The sequence below is a fragment of the Prorops nasuta genome, unplaced genomic scaffold, assembly GCF_024137725.1.
Source record: "Prorops nasuta isolate Cenicafe-Biocafe unplaced genomic scaffold, Cenicafe_Pnas_1.2 PNAS00030, whole genome shotgun sequence".
In the NCBI taxonomy this organism is placed as follows: Eukaryota; Metazoa; Arthropoda; class Insecta; order Hymenoptera; family Bethylidae; genus Prorops; species Prorops nasuta.
In genome coordinates this window covers 1,312,466-1,332,201 of record NW_027116827.1, presented here as the reverse complement: position 1 = coordinate 1,332,201, position 19,736 = coordinate 1,312,466, and the positions used below count along the sequence as shown (strand labels likewise).

Below are 19,736 nucleotides of genomic sequence, written 5' to 3'. Positions count from 1 at the left end.
AATAAATAAACATAAATTAAAAGAACTCTATCCTACTAGAAAATTAATCAGATATAAAGTGATAGGAGTTTTGTTAATTAAATATTTTTATAGGGAAGAGCGAGACTAGTATTAGAGGAATAAACAGGGGGTAAAAGCGGTTAAATGCGGATTCCATAAAAATATATTCTTTATTTAAACAGGCTTTTGTCAAGCGAGTAAGACATGTTCAAGTGCAATGCAATATACAGTCTTTGTTTAACGTTAAAAGAAAAATATTTTGTATCGAAGATTGAGGTAAGGTAAAAGAGCAATTTTTATGCAAATGCAGAGTAGAATCTCATCTAAGAGCAATCTTTACCTTACTCTGTCCGTTTGAAGCATCCAAGTAGTGTATATTCTAGGAGGAAGTCTCCAGCGCAGCCAGGCTAACGCATTAAAGTTTTTGTTGCTTTGAGATCTAGAGTTTCAAGTTTTCCACCGCCGGCTATAAACTGAAAAGCTTCAATTGAAGTTTATGTTGAACTAAAAGTTAATACTATCCAAAACGAGGAAATTTTATTTAAACACCGTTAGAGCACTAGGACGCGAAAAATTTATAAATTGCACATTATTATTATTAATACTAATAATAAAATGCACAACAAATTTAAACACATTTTTTCCTTGCACACACAGGTGTACGTAAAAAATATTGTGTCATTTCTGTTTTCATGACGTTATGCTCCGATGCTTCAGAGATCGATCGTACAATAAAAGATCAGAGATGCTATCATATTTTATAGCCGGAAACTAAAAATACGTTAAATTGTGGTGGAAATTGAAGCTGGCCCAGCCAAGCGATTTTATAACGCAACATTCCTCCACGCTGCAAATGCATATGCACTGAAAGATTACAACATTCCAGGCACGTTTCAGCAAGGAGTTGCCGTTGTAGCGGATCAAGTTTTAGTGCCAATACCGCCCATATGTTAGAACAAAGAAAACTCTCGTGCAAATTGTAAAAGCTGTTGGTACAAATATTATTTTTTAGTCTTATACTCACAATTATAGTCCACAAATCCCTTAAAAAATTACGCACTCTAGCAATGAAAACTGTATTAATGTCGATTCGCGTGTATATATATATATATATATATATACATCTCAGGAACAGAGGTGGCATATATTAATAAAAAATTATGCTTTATTTATTAGCAGAGGATAGTTTCAATAAACAAGTTTGAGGTGTTTCTGAGTGAAACAGATGAAATAGTACTTCCGATAGAAAGAGGAGTCAGTAAGAGTTTAGGGTGAGGGTGTTCGCACGAGTCGCGAAAACCGAGAACGCTTTATAACGCTACATTAACCGGCAATCTTCTCGCCTGCTGCATCCCGGGGTGGCATCCGGCGTGGCGCCCTTCACTCCAGGCTGCCTAGACTGAAACTGAGGGTGGAAAGGGTATGTCGATAAAACTTTTAATTGCTCTTGGGCACCATAGGAGAAATACGAGAGCCAAAGAAGAAAGAGAAGCTTCGGAAGAGGGAGAAAACTGAGCAGCTCAAAGCCAGGGACCCTCCTAACGTATGCTCGCGATGAAATGGCCAGAAACTCGATATTTGTCTCTAGAAAAATATCAAATCAGTTTATGGAGAAAAAAAACTGTAGCTACCTTCAATGCATACACGAAACTTCCATCAAATTATATTTCTATTGAATACAATTTTTTTAGCTTTACATATTTCTTTATACCCTCTCGCAACAAGATTTGGAATCTTGATGCAAAAGAAAGGCCAAGATTTCAATGCAGCCCCACCGTTGCTCCATATACTCACGCTTATACATACACGTACCTACTACCATTGCGAATCACTACTCTATGGGCTAGCTAAAAATAAGTTTAGAAGACACATATCACGTAGCATAGACTACAGGACGAGTTATTAAAAGCGGAAACATAACTTAGAAAACTTTAGATTCTCCAATAATAACTTCATCTTTTTAGCAAAGAAATGAAATATGGTAGACGTATATATAGGAATGGGAAATATACGCAATAGCACATTCATAAATTATTATACCAATAATTCAACATAAAATTTGATTTAATTTTAATGTTGCTAATTATACAAATATGAGAGAAACGTGAATGTATTAATTAGCTAATGAACGGTATGTCTGTATAAAATAGTTTCGTTCAAAGTAACACAAACTAATCAGGAAAAAAATTGTTTTCTTTTTTTCTTGTTTGTCCATGGATGTGCAGTAAAGATTCAAAACACAGGAACATAAAAAAGTGGTCGCAGTAAAATCAAGGATTAAAGGTCACGAACAGCCGGGAGAAAATATTGGAAAGTTAACGAGCTGCTCCTCTCTTCAGGATTCACTCCCATTGCTTGACCTAGCCAGCCTTATTATCCCTGGCGACGGGACTTTTTACGCCCTCATTCACCGTGAGCTATACTTATAGATACTTCGCTTGCAAAATGTCCCCTGTTCAAACCGAATTACCGTCATACCGGGGACTGCAAAAATACATAGTATAAACCAAACATTACTTGCCTTTGCAAGATCTTCCGTTTTACAAGTAGCAAAATCTCTTGGGATTCGCGAATAATCTTAATAATCTCTGGTTTTCTGATGTAATGAACCAAGCATGTACCAAATTCTATCCTAGGACATAAACAATTTATAGCGTGTATTGTCATATTAACGACCAGGCTGGTACGTATACTGAAGGTTATTCGAGAGGAGGCATCTGAATTTTATGGTCCTTTGGACCATAGCTTCGGTTTTCCCTATATTTGCTGTTATAAAAGTAAATTTGATTGGCATGCAGCTTGCTAGTGTTATATTTTTTTCGTCCGTCTGCAGGTGTATTTCAATCAAATTACATTCTAAAATCTAACAAAAAATCATTGGTATCAATTTGGTTTGGATATGCATATGGTAAAAATATCATGGGTGGTAAATATATATATAAAGACAAAGTACAATGGGAAGCCAATTTAAATCCGGCCAAAAATGCATCATGAAGCTTGCAATTTAATTTTATATCACGTTTACGATTTTTCCTGTTAAGTGAAATAATCAATATGACCCCATGCTTTGAATAAAAGCGAGCACATTAAATGGACCCTGTGATAAGGCGTAATTTGGATTCCTTCGTAATTTGGCCGCTGGAGTCTGAGCGAATCTGGCTTAAACCAAAGATTTCGAAAGCTTTCACGAGATATCTGCTGCTATTATCTAAATGTATACTTATGGGTGGAGCGCCCAGTTCCAATTAGCAAAATCCAACGACTAGAGCTCAGAATAAGACATATATATATGTGCGTGTTTTCATTACAATGTTCCTTTTCATTTATACATCATTTGTTACATATTCTTGAGACAATTGACATTTCATTAGCCTTCATTTGTTCTACGTTTATATTAAAACAAAAAGCAAGCGAATCTTATTTAGTCAAAATAATATCAAGAAACATTAGCATTCGCTGCAAGTGATTTGAAGCATCAGCTTTAAAATAAATATTATTTATGTAAAATCGTAATTAATATCGTATTTCCGACAAACCAATCCATTAATAAAATTTTATTTGGTGCAAGAACACATCGGTATAACGATTACGTAACTAGCAATATCATCTATAGCGCACAAGCAGAATCTAACTGTTACATATGTATGTGAAAATAACGCTAGTTAACAAGTGTGATATGTTCCAGTTAATTCCCAATGAGCGAGTACCGCACAAATAGACTTTGATCAAAAGGAAGAGCAAACGCGATTAAATAGTAAACAGCAATTTCCAATATTAATTACTAATTTATTTATGTATACTATATCAAAAGCCCCCTTACCATAATCGTTATTGATGAATTACTGATTCATGTAGCGTTAGATTTATCTCTCTTTTAGAAAGATTTTTCTGATTAAAGTCAATCAGTAGAAGAAAAAGAGTATGGATATGAGGAAAATACAAAGAGAAAAATGAAGGCACGTTGACGTGGAAAAATCGGGAGCGACTAAATGTGAATCTCTGGCTGAAAGTGCAAACTATGAGCACGAACGAAATGAACAGGACGGAGAGACTGTGAGATGCGAGCTGAATAATTTCACGGGAAATTACTGGGTGACACTGGTTGCTTTCGAGACTTCTGAATCGAGAAGCGAGGGATTACAAATAAGGAAGCTCGCGGCCTACTAATATCAACCGCGCGCCTTGAGAATGAAGATACGAGCACTCTCAGATATCAGCGAATAAAACTGCGAGCAATGTGTGAACAAAAAGCTATATCAATTAATTATATTCTCCCGCGCCACTCTTCAAATCTCCATCTCAAATTTTTCGCATTTTGTGCGGATAAATGGAAGCTCTTGTCGATATTGACTTAATTTCTTGGAAAAAATTAAATTAACAAGATAGGTTAAAGATGAGGCCGTAGAAAAGTTGATTTAAAATTGGTAGCGTAATTTCAGCTTTGAAGTAAGTATTTTGTCGCCGAGCTCTTATCGAAGCTTCCCTCTTCTCTTTCAATTAGTTTAATTAGTCCTTTAATAATTTTACCTTATTCGTAGTTCATAATTTCTTTAATTAGTATTTTATCATATCAGTTGCGGCGAAAAACAGTTAGAAACTAAATGTAAATTTGTCTCTGTGAGCGCTTCAAGGCGAAGCTGGGTTTGCGATTATATGTGATCTAGATACCTGGGATCGCAGCAATAAGCTCAAACAGCGAGAGATAAGAGCTTCCTATCCCCCCCCCCCTCCTCTCTAGCATTAATTTGTATCTGGTTAAGTTCTGCGAAGCGTGCTTAGACGTTGAGCAAAGTATGAAGGAAGAACAAGAACGTTTTTCTCGTAGCTTACACGTCTTGTGGCAATCTTTTCCGGATAATGTGTAGATAAGACAACGTTTCACGTCGATGAATATAAAAAGAAGAGTATGAAAGAGACTTGAAGTTCTGAAAAACAGAAAGTAAGAGACGGGGGGGGGGCGGAGAAGGAGAGGGAGAGTGAGAAGAGAAGCAGATAAGGGGAAGAAGAAAAGGTTGACAATAGACAGTTGAAGCAATAAGCTTGAAGCTGGCGTTTATTAAATCAACAAAAGCTCCTGGGAGATGGTTTTCAGATGCGAGTGGTACATCTGCTACAGAAAGCTTTCCATCGTATTTCAGCACTACACTCTCGGTCTTACCTTCACTTATTCCCTTAAATCCCAACATTCTATCTTTCCTATCCCAATCCCCTTGCTAACCTGTTTGTTTCCGATCATGACGTGGTGAGATAATGACAGAAGACAATCCTATCTTCATAATAACCTAGGCTTTCCCCTAATATACACTAGCTGTTCTTCAGAAATTCACTCCTACACTCTAAATATAAATTGTTATTAAATAATTTAGCTATGTGTGTAAAAACGCCATTCCTGTTCATATCATACAGAATTTTTTACACTGCAATAATGCACACGATAATTCCCTTACGCAACCAAACGCCGTTCGCAGCATAAAAATATCTTCACCGAAGCTATAAATCATGACGCGGTTATAGTCATGAGTGCGAGCATTATTAACGTAATTATTAATGTCTCGCTGATTTCTAGAGTTTCCGTAAACCATTAACCCACGTTATTGCTATATCGGGGGGAGGGGGGGGGGGATGGCTATCTCCCGCTTACACAGCTTCGTAGCAAATCGATCCTGTCGCTGGTTATTTCCGCCTATCCAGTAAACAATTTTGAGCCCCACTATCGATTGCACTGGATGCTGCGACTGTGTAATCAAATTATCATCTAGCATCGTGCAGCTTCGTGGCATATGTGATTGAGTTATTCAAGTCTAATAAGCTGTTCCTTATATGTATATATATGTATTTTACCAAGTGTATTTTAGCGTGAAAAGGATATCTGTGTACATGTCTGTATTTAGAAGCTGTGGAAGACGAGGAGCAAATTTTGAAGGGCCTGACAGTGTCAAAAGGCTCGAAAGAGAAATGGGTGATGCCAGATCCTACTGTGCCAATGGCATCAGTGTTCACGTGTGCAATACAATGTCCTAACGTCAACACATAAATACAAGAACGAGTTTTGAGGAAAGATGAAACCACACCGAAGCGGCTTGGCTAAGAACGCTATGTCTGCTATTTGGATTTCCACGGATTTTCGCCCGGCGGCAATTCTCCGTTACGTTCTAATTAACTCTGGAGACTAATAAACGTACTCGACTACCTCTCTGCAATCTACACTCGAATACAAAGTCCTAAAAAGAACGCAGAACACAGGCCGCTGGTACCATTCAACCCCACCAAAGAAACATTCTTTCAATTTCCCTTTATTTTCATTCCTTTACATTTAAAAGTAGAGATTGCTCCAGAGCAACAATTGCAAATTCGCAGCTTCAATAGACAACCGTTTGACTATGCGAGAAACGAATGCCAACTTTCCATTGTACGATTAAGACTCGTGATTGTAACGTTATAACTACTGAAACAGAATACAGAAAATACATATTTTAATTAGTTAATTACGATAGAAAATTGTTGTTTCTTCTTTAACGACTATATCTATTGCTATAACATGGCGTAGCTTTATAAATTCAAGAATGTCAAACGAGAAAGGTACGAAAGCCTGCTGGAAAGCATGGCTTTTCATTGGCGTTTCATATTTCTTTTTTCTAATTTTTTATAGCACCGGATAACACAGCGGAGATTAAATTGTATAACAAATATGCAAACACGTTTGCCGGTATAAAAGGAAATGTGAGTGTGGAGTTAAATGCACAGTGTGTGAGAAGGAGGAAAGGAAGGAAAGAGGGAGGGGGGATAGGGGGTAATTTCTATTTTTACGTGGCGTGTTTTTTTTTGTCGTTATGCTACGTACTTCCCGTTTATTGTCGAAATTAATTCAAGCGACAGTTATTACAGCTCTATAAGATTTACCGACTTTTTTCAGCAATACTTTCCTGCCTACGAGAATAGCTTTTATCAGAAAAGATTTCCAAAATGTGTACATTTATATCTTTTTATCTTTATTATCTATTGCAAATCGATGAGGGAAGACCGTGCAAAAGCAACAAGATTCTCGGACAATGTAGTATATTGCGAAACTATTTTCTGCTACAAAAACCAGCTTAACGAAGATCTGTTTAGCTCGTTAAGAGCAGTAATTTACAAAGGAATCCTCTTTAGCAACTTATTGAGCGAAAGCTTTTAGAAGACTTAAAATATAATATAATATATGTATAGTATATACCTTGAAAACAGTTGATAAATGAATTCAATTGTATTAGATTTGCTTAATAAAAAGCAAATTACAATTCTTATCGTTAGAGTATAATCGAATAATGATCCGAAAGCCACTTTAATCTGATCTCTCCCTCTCTCTCTCTCTCTCTCTATATATATATATATATATATCATACCCCACGATCGTTCTGAAACGCTTATCTAAAAAACGGTAAATTTCAACCATCCAGGAGGAATTAAAGCTGCTATAGCAATTATTAATCGATGGCATGACTCACTGCAAAAGCAGAGAAAGATTCTGTTTTAGCAGTGAAGAGTAAAATGTGGTGGGCGTTGGAAAAGAGGACAGCGTAAAGCGTAAGTTAAACAGGAAGAGAAATCCAATTGGATCGGACTAAAAACTGCCTCATCTTATTTTCTTGCCACAGAAACTCAAATAACACGTAAAAGTTTCGAGATCTCCTAAAATATCACAGACGAGAGGGCTGCGAAGCACACAAATATACTATACACAGAGACATATAATAATATAAACAATTTGTGCAGTAGAGTGAGCTATAAAAATCACGGCATTATGAAGGTTTCGGTCTCTGAATGCATGATGAGTCCGTTGGAAAGTTGGTAAGGCCAGCAAACTGCATTAGACTGGTGAGCGACTATTCCTGTTCAAGATTCAGCCAAGTGAATGGTACGAGTAGGGAATAAAGTGTTTTATATTCGTTCGAAGAGATATGTGTTAGAAAAAGAGAGCTTAAATGAAGTCATTAAACGAGAAAAGCCTAATACTCGATGGCCGTTACGAACGTTGCATCTTTTCTATCGTGCTCCCCTTAGTTTTTAGCTTCAATACAAAAAGGGAAACGGGAGCAAAACGCGAAGCTCGCACACTCCGTTTCACTCTTAATCTAAAAATACATCTCTCGCTGCCCGTTCCTTGCTGCTTCACTCACTCTTTCCTCCGTTACCTCTTTCTCTTTCGCACGGTGACTCTCACCAGTGGTTTTTCTCTCTCGTATACCAAACCACTAACGCACATGTACGCAAACACACACACACACACACATAACCTAGCAGTCGGTGCTCTCTTTACCCCATCGCTGTCTCTTCTCTCTTCCCATTCCCTATCCCCCCATCTGCTTTGCCTCTGTTCATTCGTAGACTAGCTCCCTTTCTCCTCTTTCTCTATCTCCTATCTCCTCTTAGCGGTCCATGGCTATAAATAAAAATATAACGAGAACCTGTACGTTGCGGGTGCCACGAGAGAAGAATAATTAGATACGAAGGCCCTCTCTCGCTGTCCGCAAGCCAGAGAAAGCCTAACAGAACAAAACTTCCACCCTTTTTCTGCACCGTCATTCCGCTCTCGTTTCTTTTTAAACATTTTCTTTCGCTGGATTAATCTTACCCCTCCCCCTTCCCCCCTTTCTTTCTCTCTCCCTCTCCCAACGACTCAGCAGGGCTAGCCTATTTCGAATAGCATCGTGCGCTTGCTTCGAGTCTATTTCAGACTATTATTGCACATATATATATATATATTCTTGGAAGGGTGAGTAGCATCACATGACTATATAATGACTTCCGAATATATATATATATATATAAGAAAAGACGACTAATTAGCGAAAGGACTTATCCAGACATTCCGTAGACTCCTTAGCTGACTTAAGAGGAGATTATCGAAAAGCTGAAGAACCCCTGGCAAAAGTCTTGAAAGATGGATTAAGCATCGTAAGCAGACTGCCAAAGTCGGCACGCTTGTTAAACGTAGTATTATCCTATGCTAAATTTGAAGCGATGTTTACGTTCATCATGTCATTTCTTTTCGGACCTGTCATCGTTTATGAAGCCTGTTTGTCAAGGGAGAAAAGAACCATGGACTACAGCAAGGGTAGTGGGTTTAACGAAGTTTTCGATTCATTTGACTTTATGAATAGAGAGAAAACAAGATTTTTCCAGGAAAAAAATACAATTTTCAATTCTGCGCTTGCTTCGTTACAATAAACTTGTGGAGATTACAATAAAGCTTTTTATCTCTTCGCCAATAGAAACAAAGCACAAATATTAATAATTTATTTCAGATTTGCGTTCGTTAAAAGACTCTTGCTTTTACATGTATTTAAGAAAAAAGTGCATTACAGGTTTATTTATGAAAAAAGCCTTGTATAAATTCTATCCGAAAAATGCGTGCACTTTTGTTAAATCTTTCGCAGATATTTTTTCAGGTATTGAGAATTATATCGCGAGATATTTTACCAGAATTTATTTAATAATTTTAACGAAAAACCGTACAATATTAATAATATTTTAACAGCGAGTGGTATTTTTTAAGAAGCCGTATAGAATTTTTTAAAGGCTGCATCTTCGACTTTTTCACGTTTTTTCATCGTATACAGAAGGAAATCCTCGAATTCTTTACGTGACCGATGACATTTCCACTTCAATCTCGGCTCGAGGCACACTACGGTGAATATCTTCACACACGTCTCCAGCGAAATCGGTTTTTCGCGCACGTTAGTAAGAAAATGTGGAACTGAAAAGTCAGCAAAAGTCGAATTAAATCGTTCGCCTAAGCTTCATAAAATAATAGCATATGTATAGCTGCAGCTTTAGGTATTAATTGGGCTAAAATAGCTTTACTCCTTCACCGTATATCCATACATATTTATGCTGTATACTGTGTTATAATATAAAATAACCAAGCAAGCTAGCTGTTTTTCTCTAAATTCCTTGCTAAGCTAAAATTTCAACTGTGGATTTACGCAGAGTTTAATTTCAATTTTGTGGGAGAAATTAAATAAAGTTTGTCAAGTGGTATGTATCAAAAGAGAAAGGTCGCACGAAGGATGAATGACGTGGATTAGAAATGATAGTAATAATCGTTAGAAAATAATATCGTATATAATTTAAAATCGCGAGCAAGAGCGATAATAAGTGATCGAGATAGAATTATGAGCATACAATTTTGTATTCTTCTCTTTTCGTCGAATGTTTATAAATTTAATGAATAATTTGTTATATTATTTTTATTTAATGGCGGATTATATTGATGAGAATGTATGATTTATTCGTCGTGCGCCCAATGTACGTCCAGGTGTCAAGTCCCTCTATTATATACGCTTCTTCGCACGGGTAAACTTATCTCACCAAGGTCAAAGCGCTTTACGTGATGGATAGCTCTACACATCACTCGTACGCAGAATTTTTTCCCATGATGGATTGTCGCTTCCTCAACTCTTATCACAGAACTCGCAAAACAAATTTACTACGTAGCGTATTATTGACCCCTTTTGACGCCCCCATCAGTTCTTCCTATATCACGATAAAATTTTATCATCCCTTTCGCAAGGCTACAATTATATATTTCCCGTTGAAATAATGTATGTAAATTTATCGTCCCGTCGAATCCCAAAAGCTTTGTTGCAGCACGAATGTATTTTTCAAAAGATTCCTTTCTCAATATTGTAGGAAGAAGCTATAAAATCGTACCTCAACATGTTCGACCATAAAAGATTTATCTGGAAATCTTTTACGAGTCGGTTGAATTTGCAGCTTGAATCTTCTTTGGCTCGAATGAACAGCGATTCTTAAGGGAGAAATGCCCGAGAATGGAAGCGTGGAAAAGAATTATTTTATTTGGACGCGCGCGATGCGGATGAACCGAAATCCGATCGAATTTCGCGAAAAGTAATTTGAAACTGAGATTAGAGGAATTAGAGGAGGACGCGTTTTGTTTCAAGAGTGCGCGCATGACAACGTTTCGAGATAGAATTTATTTCGAGTTCCGACGCGCGCCTGGAACTCTGTGTGTGAATCTGGTGGGAGCGTAAGAAGAGAAGCGGGGTGGGGGGGGGGGGGGAGTTGAAAGGGAGGACGGAAGGCTCTAAAGGGAGGGTAAGGATAGAAGGGTGGAGCGCGGGAGATATGGCCGCAAATACCAGCAGAAAGCGCAAAACTATGGAGACTTACGAGTCGAAAGGCGAATTTATGGAGCAGCGAAGAGCCGCTACACCTGTTCGGGAACACCAAGTAAATGCCTCAAAGTCGTGCCAGCCACTGAGACTCCAGATAATATCCAACTTATCCAATTATCTAACTACGCTCGATCAACGGCAATACTTGTCCGTAGAACGCTAATCAAGATCCAATGTATGATTTTCCAAAGCCAAAGGAGCTCAAACAAGATATTATTCCATTTGTTCGTTAATGTTCCTAAATAGAGATACCTGCCCGCGCGATTCGTATTTTAGCTCGCGCAGCCATCCATACGTTTAACCCCATTAGCTATATATTCGAGCCCACTTTTAACATTGCATTTTCTTGTTTTTCCATTTCAAGCGATCATCCGTATATTCGAATGTGTATTCAAATTGCTGGCAAAAAGCTTTCATAATTTAGCGTAGAGGGGGCTACACGAGCTAATGTTTCAAATTCCGAACGAATCGACTACGGTTGAGACCGATAATTCCGAACTTCTCCAATTATCGCCCTTACTATAACCATAAAGAAGATCGATCCTATATGTGTAACGTTTGAAAAGCTAAACCAAAGTTTTAGTCAAGCTCGATGAAAGGCAAATGATAAAAGTCACTTGCGTCATATTTATCAAATTTCATACATACTATATAGTATAATACATATTGGCACGATCAAACATTTCCAGTTCAATTAATACGTTAACTGGGGCTAACGGCTAGCGGGCTCAAACGCGTATTTTCTCATGGAAATAAAATCCGGTTTGTAGCTATACGCCAACGCACGATCAGCGTGTTCACTTTTGCGTGCTTATACTTATTTTCGACAAATTTTTAAATGACCGGAAAAGAGAAATGTTAAATTTATTATTATTATTATAAGGATCGAGACGAACGGATGGTTTTGTAAATATAACTTACCAATTAGTTTGCCGAATTGAGCAGGCGGCTTCCATTCGGGATAATGTCTTGGAAATCTTGCCCTGGACCAGTAGGTTCTTAAGGTGACCTTGTAAAGAGCAAGTTTATCCTGTCTGTCTTGCTTTTCTTGCCTCTCCTGAGGAGAGGAACCGCACTGGGCGACGACAGTGAGTAGCTGCGTAGCCAACAGCAGCAGGATCAGCAAAGGGAAACAGCGCAGCAGATACGTTTCGCCAAACATCTGTCGACATGTCGTTCATTAAAAAGTCAATCTCCAACAGTACGCTTAACCTATTCTCGCTTTCGAGGAAATATGATTAAAGTATGCTAAACGAAAAGTTAATTAAATTGTTTTACCACGACCTTTCGTTTAACAGTCTAGCTCTACCCTCGCGCGCGCCGGTATACGCCTCTCTGTTGCAAGTAATTGAGATACGGCGAGATAATATTTACTTTTGTAAATTTTTATCTCAACGAGCTTTTCATAAAATCATAATCAGCTTCCCTACTACTCACGCTTATTTGACAGTTTCATAATTCTTTCACTAACGGAAGGCTGTTTATAATAGATATCTTTATAAGATTAAAAAATGTCAAGAGTGGCTAACTTTTTTCTATTGATATTAAGTCTTTATTACAAACTTTTAATCCAACTTATCATGTATATTTGCATATTATTATACATTCTTTTATGTTTCATGTACTGATGCTTTTATTGTATCTTGCCAATTTACGTCAATCTTTGCATAAAACCTATTATTTAAAATTTTGTATGAAATCGTTCAATGAGATAGGATAACCCTTGAGATTCCAATAGAGTAGTATCTTATAAATACACATACGCGAAAAATATTGAATCCACAACGGATACTAGCGGAAAAAAGTTTTCTACCTATATGTGTTCGAGTCGAGAGTAGTACTTTGAACTTAAAGTATTTAAGTTTTTTAAATTCATTTATTGGGATTTATTAGAGTGACAGGCAACTTCAAAGTAAAAATATAGGATGAGTACGTCAAGGAAGTGAAATCTCTCTGATTCCTCATAACGAATTGTCAGTCGCACTAAAGGTTGGCGGCTTCCGGCATAAAAACACCTTCATCTTTTCGAATTCAAAGCATTGATTCGTTTTGGCATAAGGCCAGTTCGTCCAGCACTATACAAAACCTCTGATTAAACGAAACATCACTTATCCCTGCTAAGCTTTCTCATATATCGTTTATATGTTTCACCGAAGAGCGAATATTAAAATGTCACAAGTTTGCATGATGCAAAGGTATCTGAAAGCTCGCTGTAGGTAGGTGAGCAATTTACAAATGGAGCCTCAAAAAAGGAGCGCGACCTTTACGTAATATATTGATTTATATGCACATATTTGTGGACTTTTACATTATATCACGTATAATAAAAACATATACACCGCAAAGAAAAGATTTCTTTAACAAAATTTTTAGTGGTACAAAGCTTCTATTGTTATTATACCCTCGATTTTTCTGTAAAGATTTAAAAAGATAATATTCTATACAATTTTAACGAGCATAAATAGGATAACAACCTAGACCAGGTATACAATCTTACACAAATTTTCCCTAATTTTATATCGAATGAAATTCAATATAACTAAAAAAAATAAAAAATTACGATTTACTGTAACCATATCTGAGCATAGGTTTTCTGAAATAGATGCAATTACGTACATTACCAAATTCAATGTAATAAGATTATCAGGCTACTAAAGGAACTGTTTTCAGCTTTATGGTTAAAATGTGTTTACAAAAAAAATATTAGTATTGTTTAACAATATATTCTTTAACGGCTCTTTTTCTGCAAATGTGATCAGAATTAAAAGTGAAATCGTTAAAAATTCAGGAAGAAGAGAGTATTATGCACACAGACTCACGAGGAGTTATTAATATATGCTGAAAATCGAATGTAGCTGGAGTGGGTTTGAATATATGTACACATATTGGGGTAGGGATGAATGTGTGTGTGTGTGTGTGTGTGTGTGAGAGAGAGAGAGAGAGAGAGAGAGAGAAAAGCATAACATTAAAATATGTTGATCTTGCAGTTGGAGAAACAGTGGCGACATTGGCACCAGAGAAGCAGGAGCAGGAAAATATCGATCGGCGTTGGGAGATTAGTGTGCAACCAGGTACATTGGTGTATGTATACGTACTGCGACTGTACGCAGAACATGAACAATTATATGAATACATGAACTCGCTTAGTATAGATAGCTCTTAAGATGCTCCTAAGAAATCATTTTATTTTTACTAATGCAAATACGCAAAATTTAAATGATTAAGCTACTATAAAATTTTGAAAAAAATGTTTAAAATAACATGATGATATTTGACAGATTAATGAAATTGCTGAAACTCCGAATTTGGCTTTTTGCCGCGATCATTCGATATAGTACAGTAGGCCTATTATCAAGCATTATTGTCGAAACCCCATATTTCAAGTCAGCCGGAAACATAATTCAAACAATCTTAACCATGTCATTTTAAAGTTTATCTGTATATTCAAAACTACTATCTTTAGAGAATTCGTAGAATTTTTCCATTTTCCTGAATAGTTTAATTGTATTAATATATAATGTGCTCGAGGAATTATTTATAGAATTTTTGATATTTCTTTCAGAAAGTTACCATTTTTGAAAAATTGGTATGTCAAAATGCTCTTACGTACTTTTATAACTAGCTATTCTTAAACTTAATTATTTAAACGTTATTTTTCATTGTAATCTATAAACTGCTTGAATTATATTTACGGCCATGGTGGCTCGCGTCTTGAAAAAGGTGTCTTCATAGAGGAATGATATGCTGTTCCCATTTCAACGTTTATTGCTTTGAAAAAAACAATTTTTATAGTTTATTAGTTTTATAATATTGATCTTACATTGAAAATTCAATTTATTTAATGGCTTTGTTGAAAAGAATGCAAAGTGTACCCATTATTTTCTCATCTAGAGATCTCAGTCCCTTTAATCGCATACAATTTTGATGTAATAACGTAAAATTATATTAAATAAATTCTTATTTGAACTGGATAATTAAAATATAAATGACTTAATCAATTAAAAAATAATTGACCATAATATAAAATATTCTATTTTATTTAAATTAAATTATTCTTAAAATTTTACATGAATTAAAATGAAAATTTCCATAAATATAATAAAATTAAATATGCAAGAAATTATCAGCTCAAAATTTTTTAGATAAATGGTATAATTAAATTAAAAATAAGACAAAAGTGGTGTAAAAAAGGACTAAACTTTCTCATACGTCTTTTTACGTTTCCTATATATATATATATACATATATATAACTCTATAAATGTGTTCTACTGTAACAATAGAGTACATTTCACTTTCATAAGTAGCAAAAAGTTTTCTGTGTTATCGCAATTTTTTCATGTTGAGCAGTACCCAATTAAAAATGTTTTTGTTTGTAGTTCATGTTATTATTTTTCTCACCGTAATCAAGTGTGATTACGTTACAAGCTTCTACAAATGATATTCAATAAAGCGAATGATAATAACACGGAGAGCTGTTTCAAAAAATACAAAGAACAATAGAGAAAGATGCACGCGGGGTAAATACAAATATTATAACTAATAAACTGAAACGATATATTACAGTTTCATGTATATATATATATATATATATATATATATATACTAAAAGAGAATAAAATAGGTTAATGGGCCGTTTTAAGTACACTTTAAATGCTTTCAGCTTTAATTAATTTTCTGATTTTATTAAAAGATATACTTTGAATAAACTAATTGTTTAGAGCAATCTAAAAAAAATCTTTCTAAAATTTGTTATAATTTTAACAATTGTTTATAACCATTTAACAAATAATGGAGACTACAAATATTTAGTAAAGCGATAGATTTCAAAAGAATTTAGAGAATGACATTTTTTTCATGAACTGATGGAAAACTGCACCTGCTAAAACGGTATGTGTGGTAAGTATCACAGTAGGAACCTCGAACATAGCAAAAGCAAAGTGGCCACCTTAGTGAAAAGCGTTCTTGTATGAAGTTGATATACATTTTCAAGTCCATGAGACAATAGAAAATATGAAGAACAATCACCGTAGAATAAAAGCGTACAAAAGCAATATTTCCCGACGCTCGTCTGTCTTTATTCAGTATTCTCTCCGTTCTTCCATGCAGCTTTTATTGTGCCTCGGGATCGAATCAAGGCTGAACCCATTCTTTATTCATCACCTCGAAATAAATTGCAAACGAAAAGTTTCTGCTTGAAAAAACAAGGATGTGCACTTCATTTTAACGCCCCTCTCTCTTACTCTATATCTTCCACTCTGTTCTCTCTTTTACTGCAACAAGAAAAATCGAGTAGTCGAATGGTTCAAGAACAGCTCCAGGACTGCTGATGACATTTTAAATTAAAAGAGGATTACTCGAAGCGATTACTCTATGTATATCACTGACAATGAGAGTCGTGTCTTCGACGGCAAAGATTATTTGACGATAATGTCTGAACGATTCAAAAAAAGAGACCCCGAGTTTCAATATGCTGCACAGTTTCTAGCAAGTTGAACTCAATGATACTTTTCACTGCTTGCCGAACGAGACTTCGTACTTTAAATAATGTTTGAATAAAAAGGTAGAAACTTTTGTAGATAACTCTCTACCTTGTTTGGATATATATATAGCTTGGTGTATGTGAAAATAGGATTTGCAAAAGAATGAGAAAGAAGAAGGGGGAATAATTAGACATTTCTCTCTTAAATTGACAAAGACTGTTATGCTCAAGCTAATAGAAAGGAATTAATTTGAGTGAAATAGAGAGAATCACGAAAAAAGCTAAATAGCCTACTCCTTTTTTAAATTAAATACTCTTCATGAAAGTTAACGAAAGGAGAGTAAGAGAGGATAGTCAAAAACGAGAGAGAGAGAAAGAGAGACTTTATCTAATTAGGGGATTAATAATAACTAAATATAAATGACCATTTTTAACTAACGAAGAAGTGTGTTGCGCTCTTTCGCCGGCGGTACATATACGTGCCTCTATCACTTTTAACGCTCTAGAGTATTTGGAGTCACGACAATGAAGAACGGATTTCTGTTACCAGTGTTACCACCTTAAATAAATGAATTATGAAAAAGTCTAAATCACACAACGGATCAATTTAGATCTAAATTTCCTGCTGTAGTGGTATACATTGATAGCAAACTATAAATAAGGAGGACCTAAATCTATGTCAGCATTTATATTTTATATAATACATATAAATTGAAGATGCAGGAGCTTAATTTATTTGGCCGGAAATATTGTTAACCCCTTCCCTTCATTTTTTTTGTACTTTTTATAGTTTAACTCAGATGGAGCTCAGAAAAACGTGTCGCATTTAGCCTTCTCTGAACTGGTGTAAACTACGAGAAAAGTACTTGAAGTAAATCACCCCATACACTTACTTCTCACTCGGTAACAAACCACTTTTTCAGGTGAGTAACCATTAATTTCATCAATTCTTTTTCTTTTATGAATTAAACGATGAAATTTATTGAATTAGGTGTTATGATAATAAATAAAAATTTAAATTATTGAACAATTTTAAATGATCAAACGAATTAGTTACAAATTGAGTGTTAAATGTAGCACCAAACTACTAGACATAGCTCTTAATAGAATCGTATTCCACGTATTACTTTATTGAAAGCTTCATTGCCGTTGGCTCTCTTAATTGTTACATTCATATTCCAATAAATCTGGAATGCACGTTATCTAGATTCTATCATCAGTTAATCGTTCCAAATATACAGCAGAGTGTAGTTACCATTTAATTGATAATGGAAACGTGTAAATGGTTTTTATTAAAAATCACAAGATAAAAATTATAATTAGCCGAGTCTGCAATGGAGGAAAAGTCAAATTTGCAGTTAAGTATGTGAGTGAGAGACACAATAAGTGTTAGCACAAACTAAAAAGATGCTAATCAATACCAGCTTTTTATTTATTTATTTTTTTTTTCGTATTAAAAAAGAAGTTTCAGTTTATTAGGCTGATTAAAAGAATACTGCTAGCAGCTGGAGATTCATAATGCGTTAAGGTGCTACCTTAAGACCCTTGCTGTTTAAGTTAAGATTTGCCAACCGTACTTACATCGTTTTTATCGTTTTACGCTAGCCCAACAAATCACTATACAAGGGTCGAAGTATGCCATCGAAAAGTGGCCAATAACAGTTGCTTTACGTTTCAATTTACGCCAGAAACTTAAGGGTAAATCATCTATATTGCCGAAAATACCTCGAAAACAAGTTTTTCGAGCTGGCTAACTGTATCAAAACAAGTCCAATTACGATAGGACTCGGCAACTACCCGAAAGCAGGGGTCGAGAGTTTTCGGCAACGTATAAAAAGCAGAAAATTGGTGGGTGAAATGTTTCACATTACAAGCCGGCAATAGGAATTGGTCTGTACCAAAGCTCAACTTACATTTGTTTCTACGTATAAAACTGGTATATATGATATCCGTTGAATCGATGCTTACAATAAACAAAACGTTCGAGTGAAAATTGGAATGATTAAAAGGTGGGCTTCTATCGTGACGCGATGACGAAAAACGAATGGGAGAGGAACATAAATCAGGTCTGGGCTGAGAGTAAAGCAGTATAGTATAACGCGTGCACCTCATCTGAAATTTCCCGTGGAGACTCGTGCAATTCCGCAGAGTCCCGCAGAGAGTCTGGATGCACATTAGCGCGCTAGGTGCGAAAAGCCTTGTATACCTCTTATTGTGTGTATGCGCGTGTAAGTAGGTATGTATGTGTATGTACATTCGCAGGATATGTGTGCAAGCTCGCGTCTAGCCGCTGCTCGCAACTCACCTTGCACTAATGCGTCTTCGATTTCCGTCTTCGCTGATTCAGCCTGCGAAAAACGCAGCCACTAACAAATAACCAGATAACCAAAAATCAGAACCAGAACTACAAAGAACCAGAATCTGAACTTGAACCTGATTTAAAACTAGAAACTTGAACCTCAACTGCAACGAAAACCAGAATAAAAAGCACAGTAACAAATGAAACAAGAACTGCCTAACTGAACAACATATCACTGATCACAGGAACATCACGTGGGTTGGATCGCACTGTCAATCGTAAATATCCTTTAGAGGATTTTCCTCAAGATATCCCATTGGACGTGATGTATTGACTAAGATGGGCCCGAAGGAGTTTGGTCAATGTGTCATGGAGAGTCCTGATATCTGCACTGAATTTTTCCAGATTTTAATGCAAGTTGCTTGATGTTTGCTCGCGCGTTAACATCGTCCCTTGGATTAGGCGAGCTTGCGGTCGTCGACGCCGACGAGAACGAAAATGGAGGAGGGTGGGGTGGGGGGAGAGGGGAGTAAAGGAGAAAGATAAACGATGTACCGGCACCGCAAAGATCTCACGTTACACGCGTGGTACCGCGTCGAGCGTTACGCCAAGGCCACGATGTTTCTGGCTCGAGGGATGCCGCGGAACTGCGAGTTGCGAGCACGATACGATGAGGCGAGAGCGAGCTACGACGAGGAGCCAGGCAGGCAGGAGGGCCAGCCAGCCGATCACACAGCACAGCCGCCTGCTACCAAGAGGGAGAGAGAGAGAGAGAGAGA

The 19,736-nt window shown here is 36.3% G+C and overlaps 1 protein-coding gene across 3 annotated transcripts in view; it reads right to left on the bottom strand.

Annotated features, from left to right (window-relative positions):
* The window catches only part of mspo (M-spondin), a 163,098-nt gene that overhangs the window by 114,197 nt on the left and 29,165 nt on the right, over nt 1-19,736 (bottom strand). For 2 of the 3 annotated variants that reach the window (XM_066742657.1, XM_066742658.1), the window contains exon 2: nt 12,099-12,339. In XM_066742657.1, the coding sequence (XP_066598754.1) occupies nt 12,099-12,339 (241 nt within the window). Of the gene's footprint in view, nt 1-12,098; nt 12,340-18,963; nt 19,581-19,736 lie in introns of those variants that run through there. The other variant, XM_066742655.1, reaches the window with a different exon arrangement.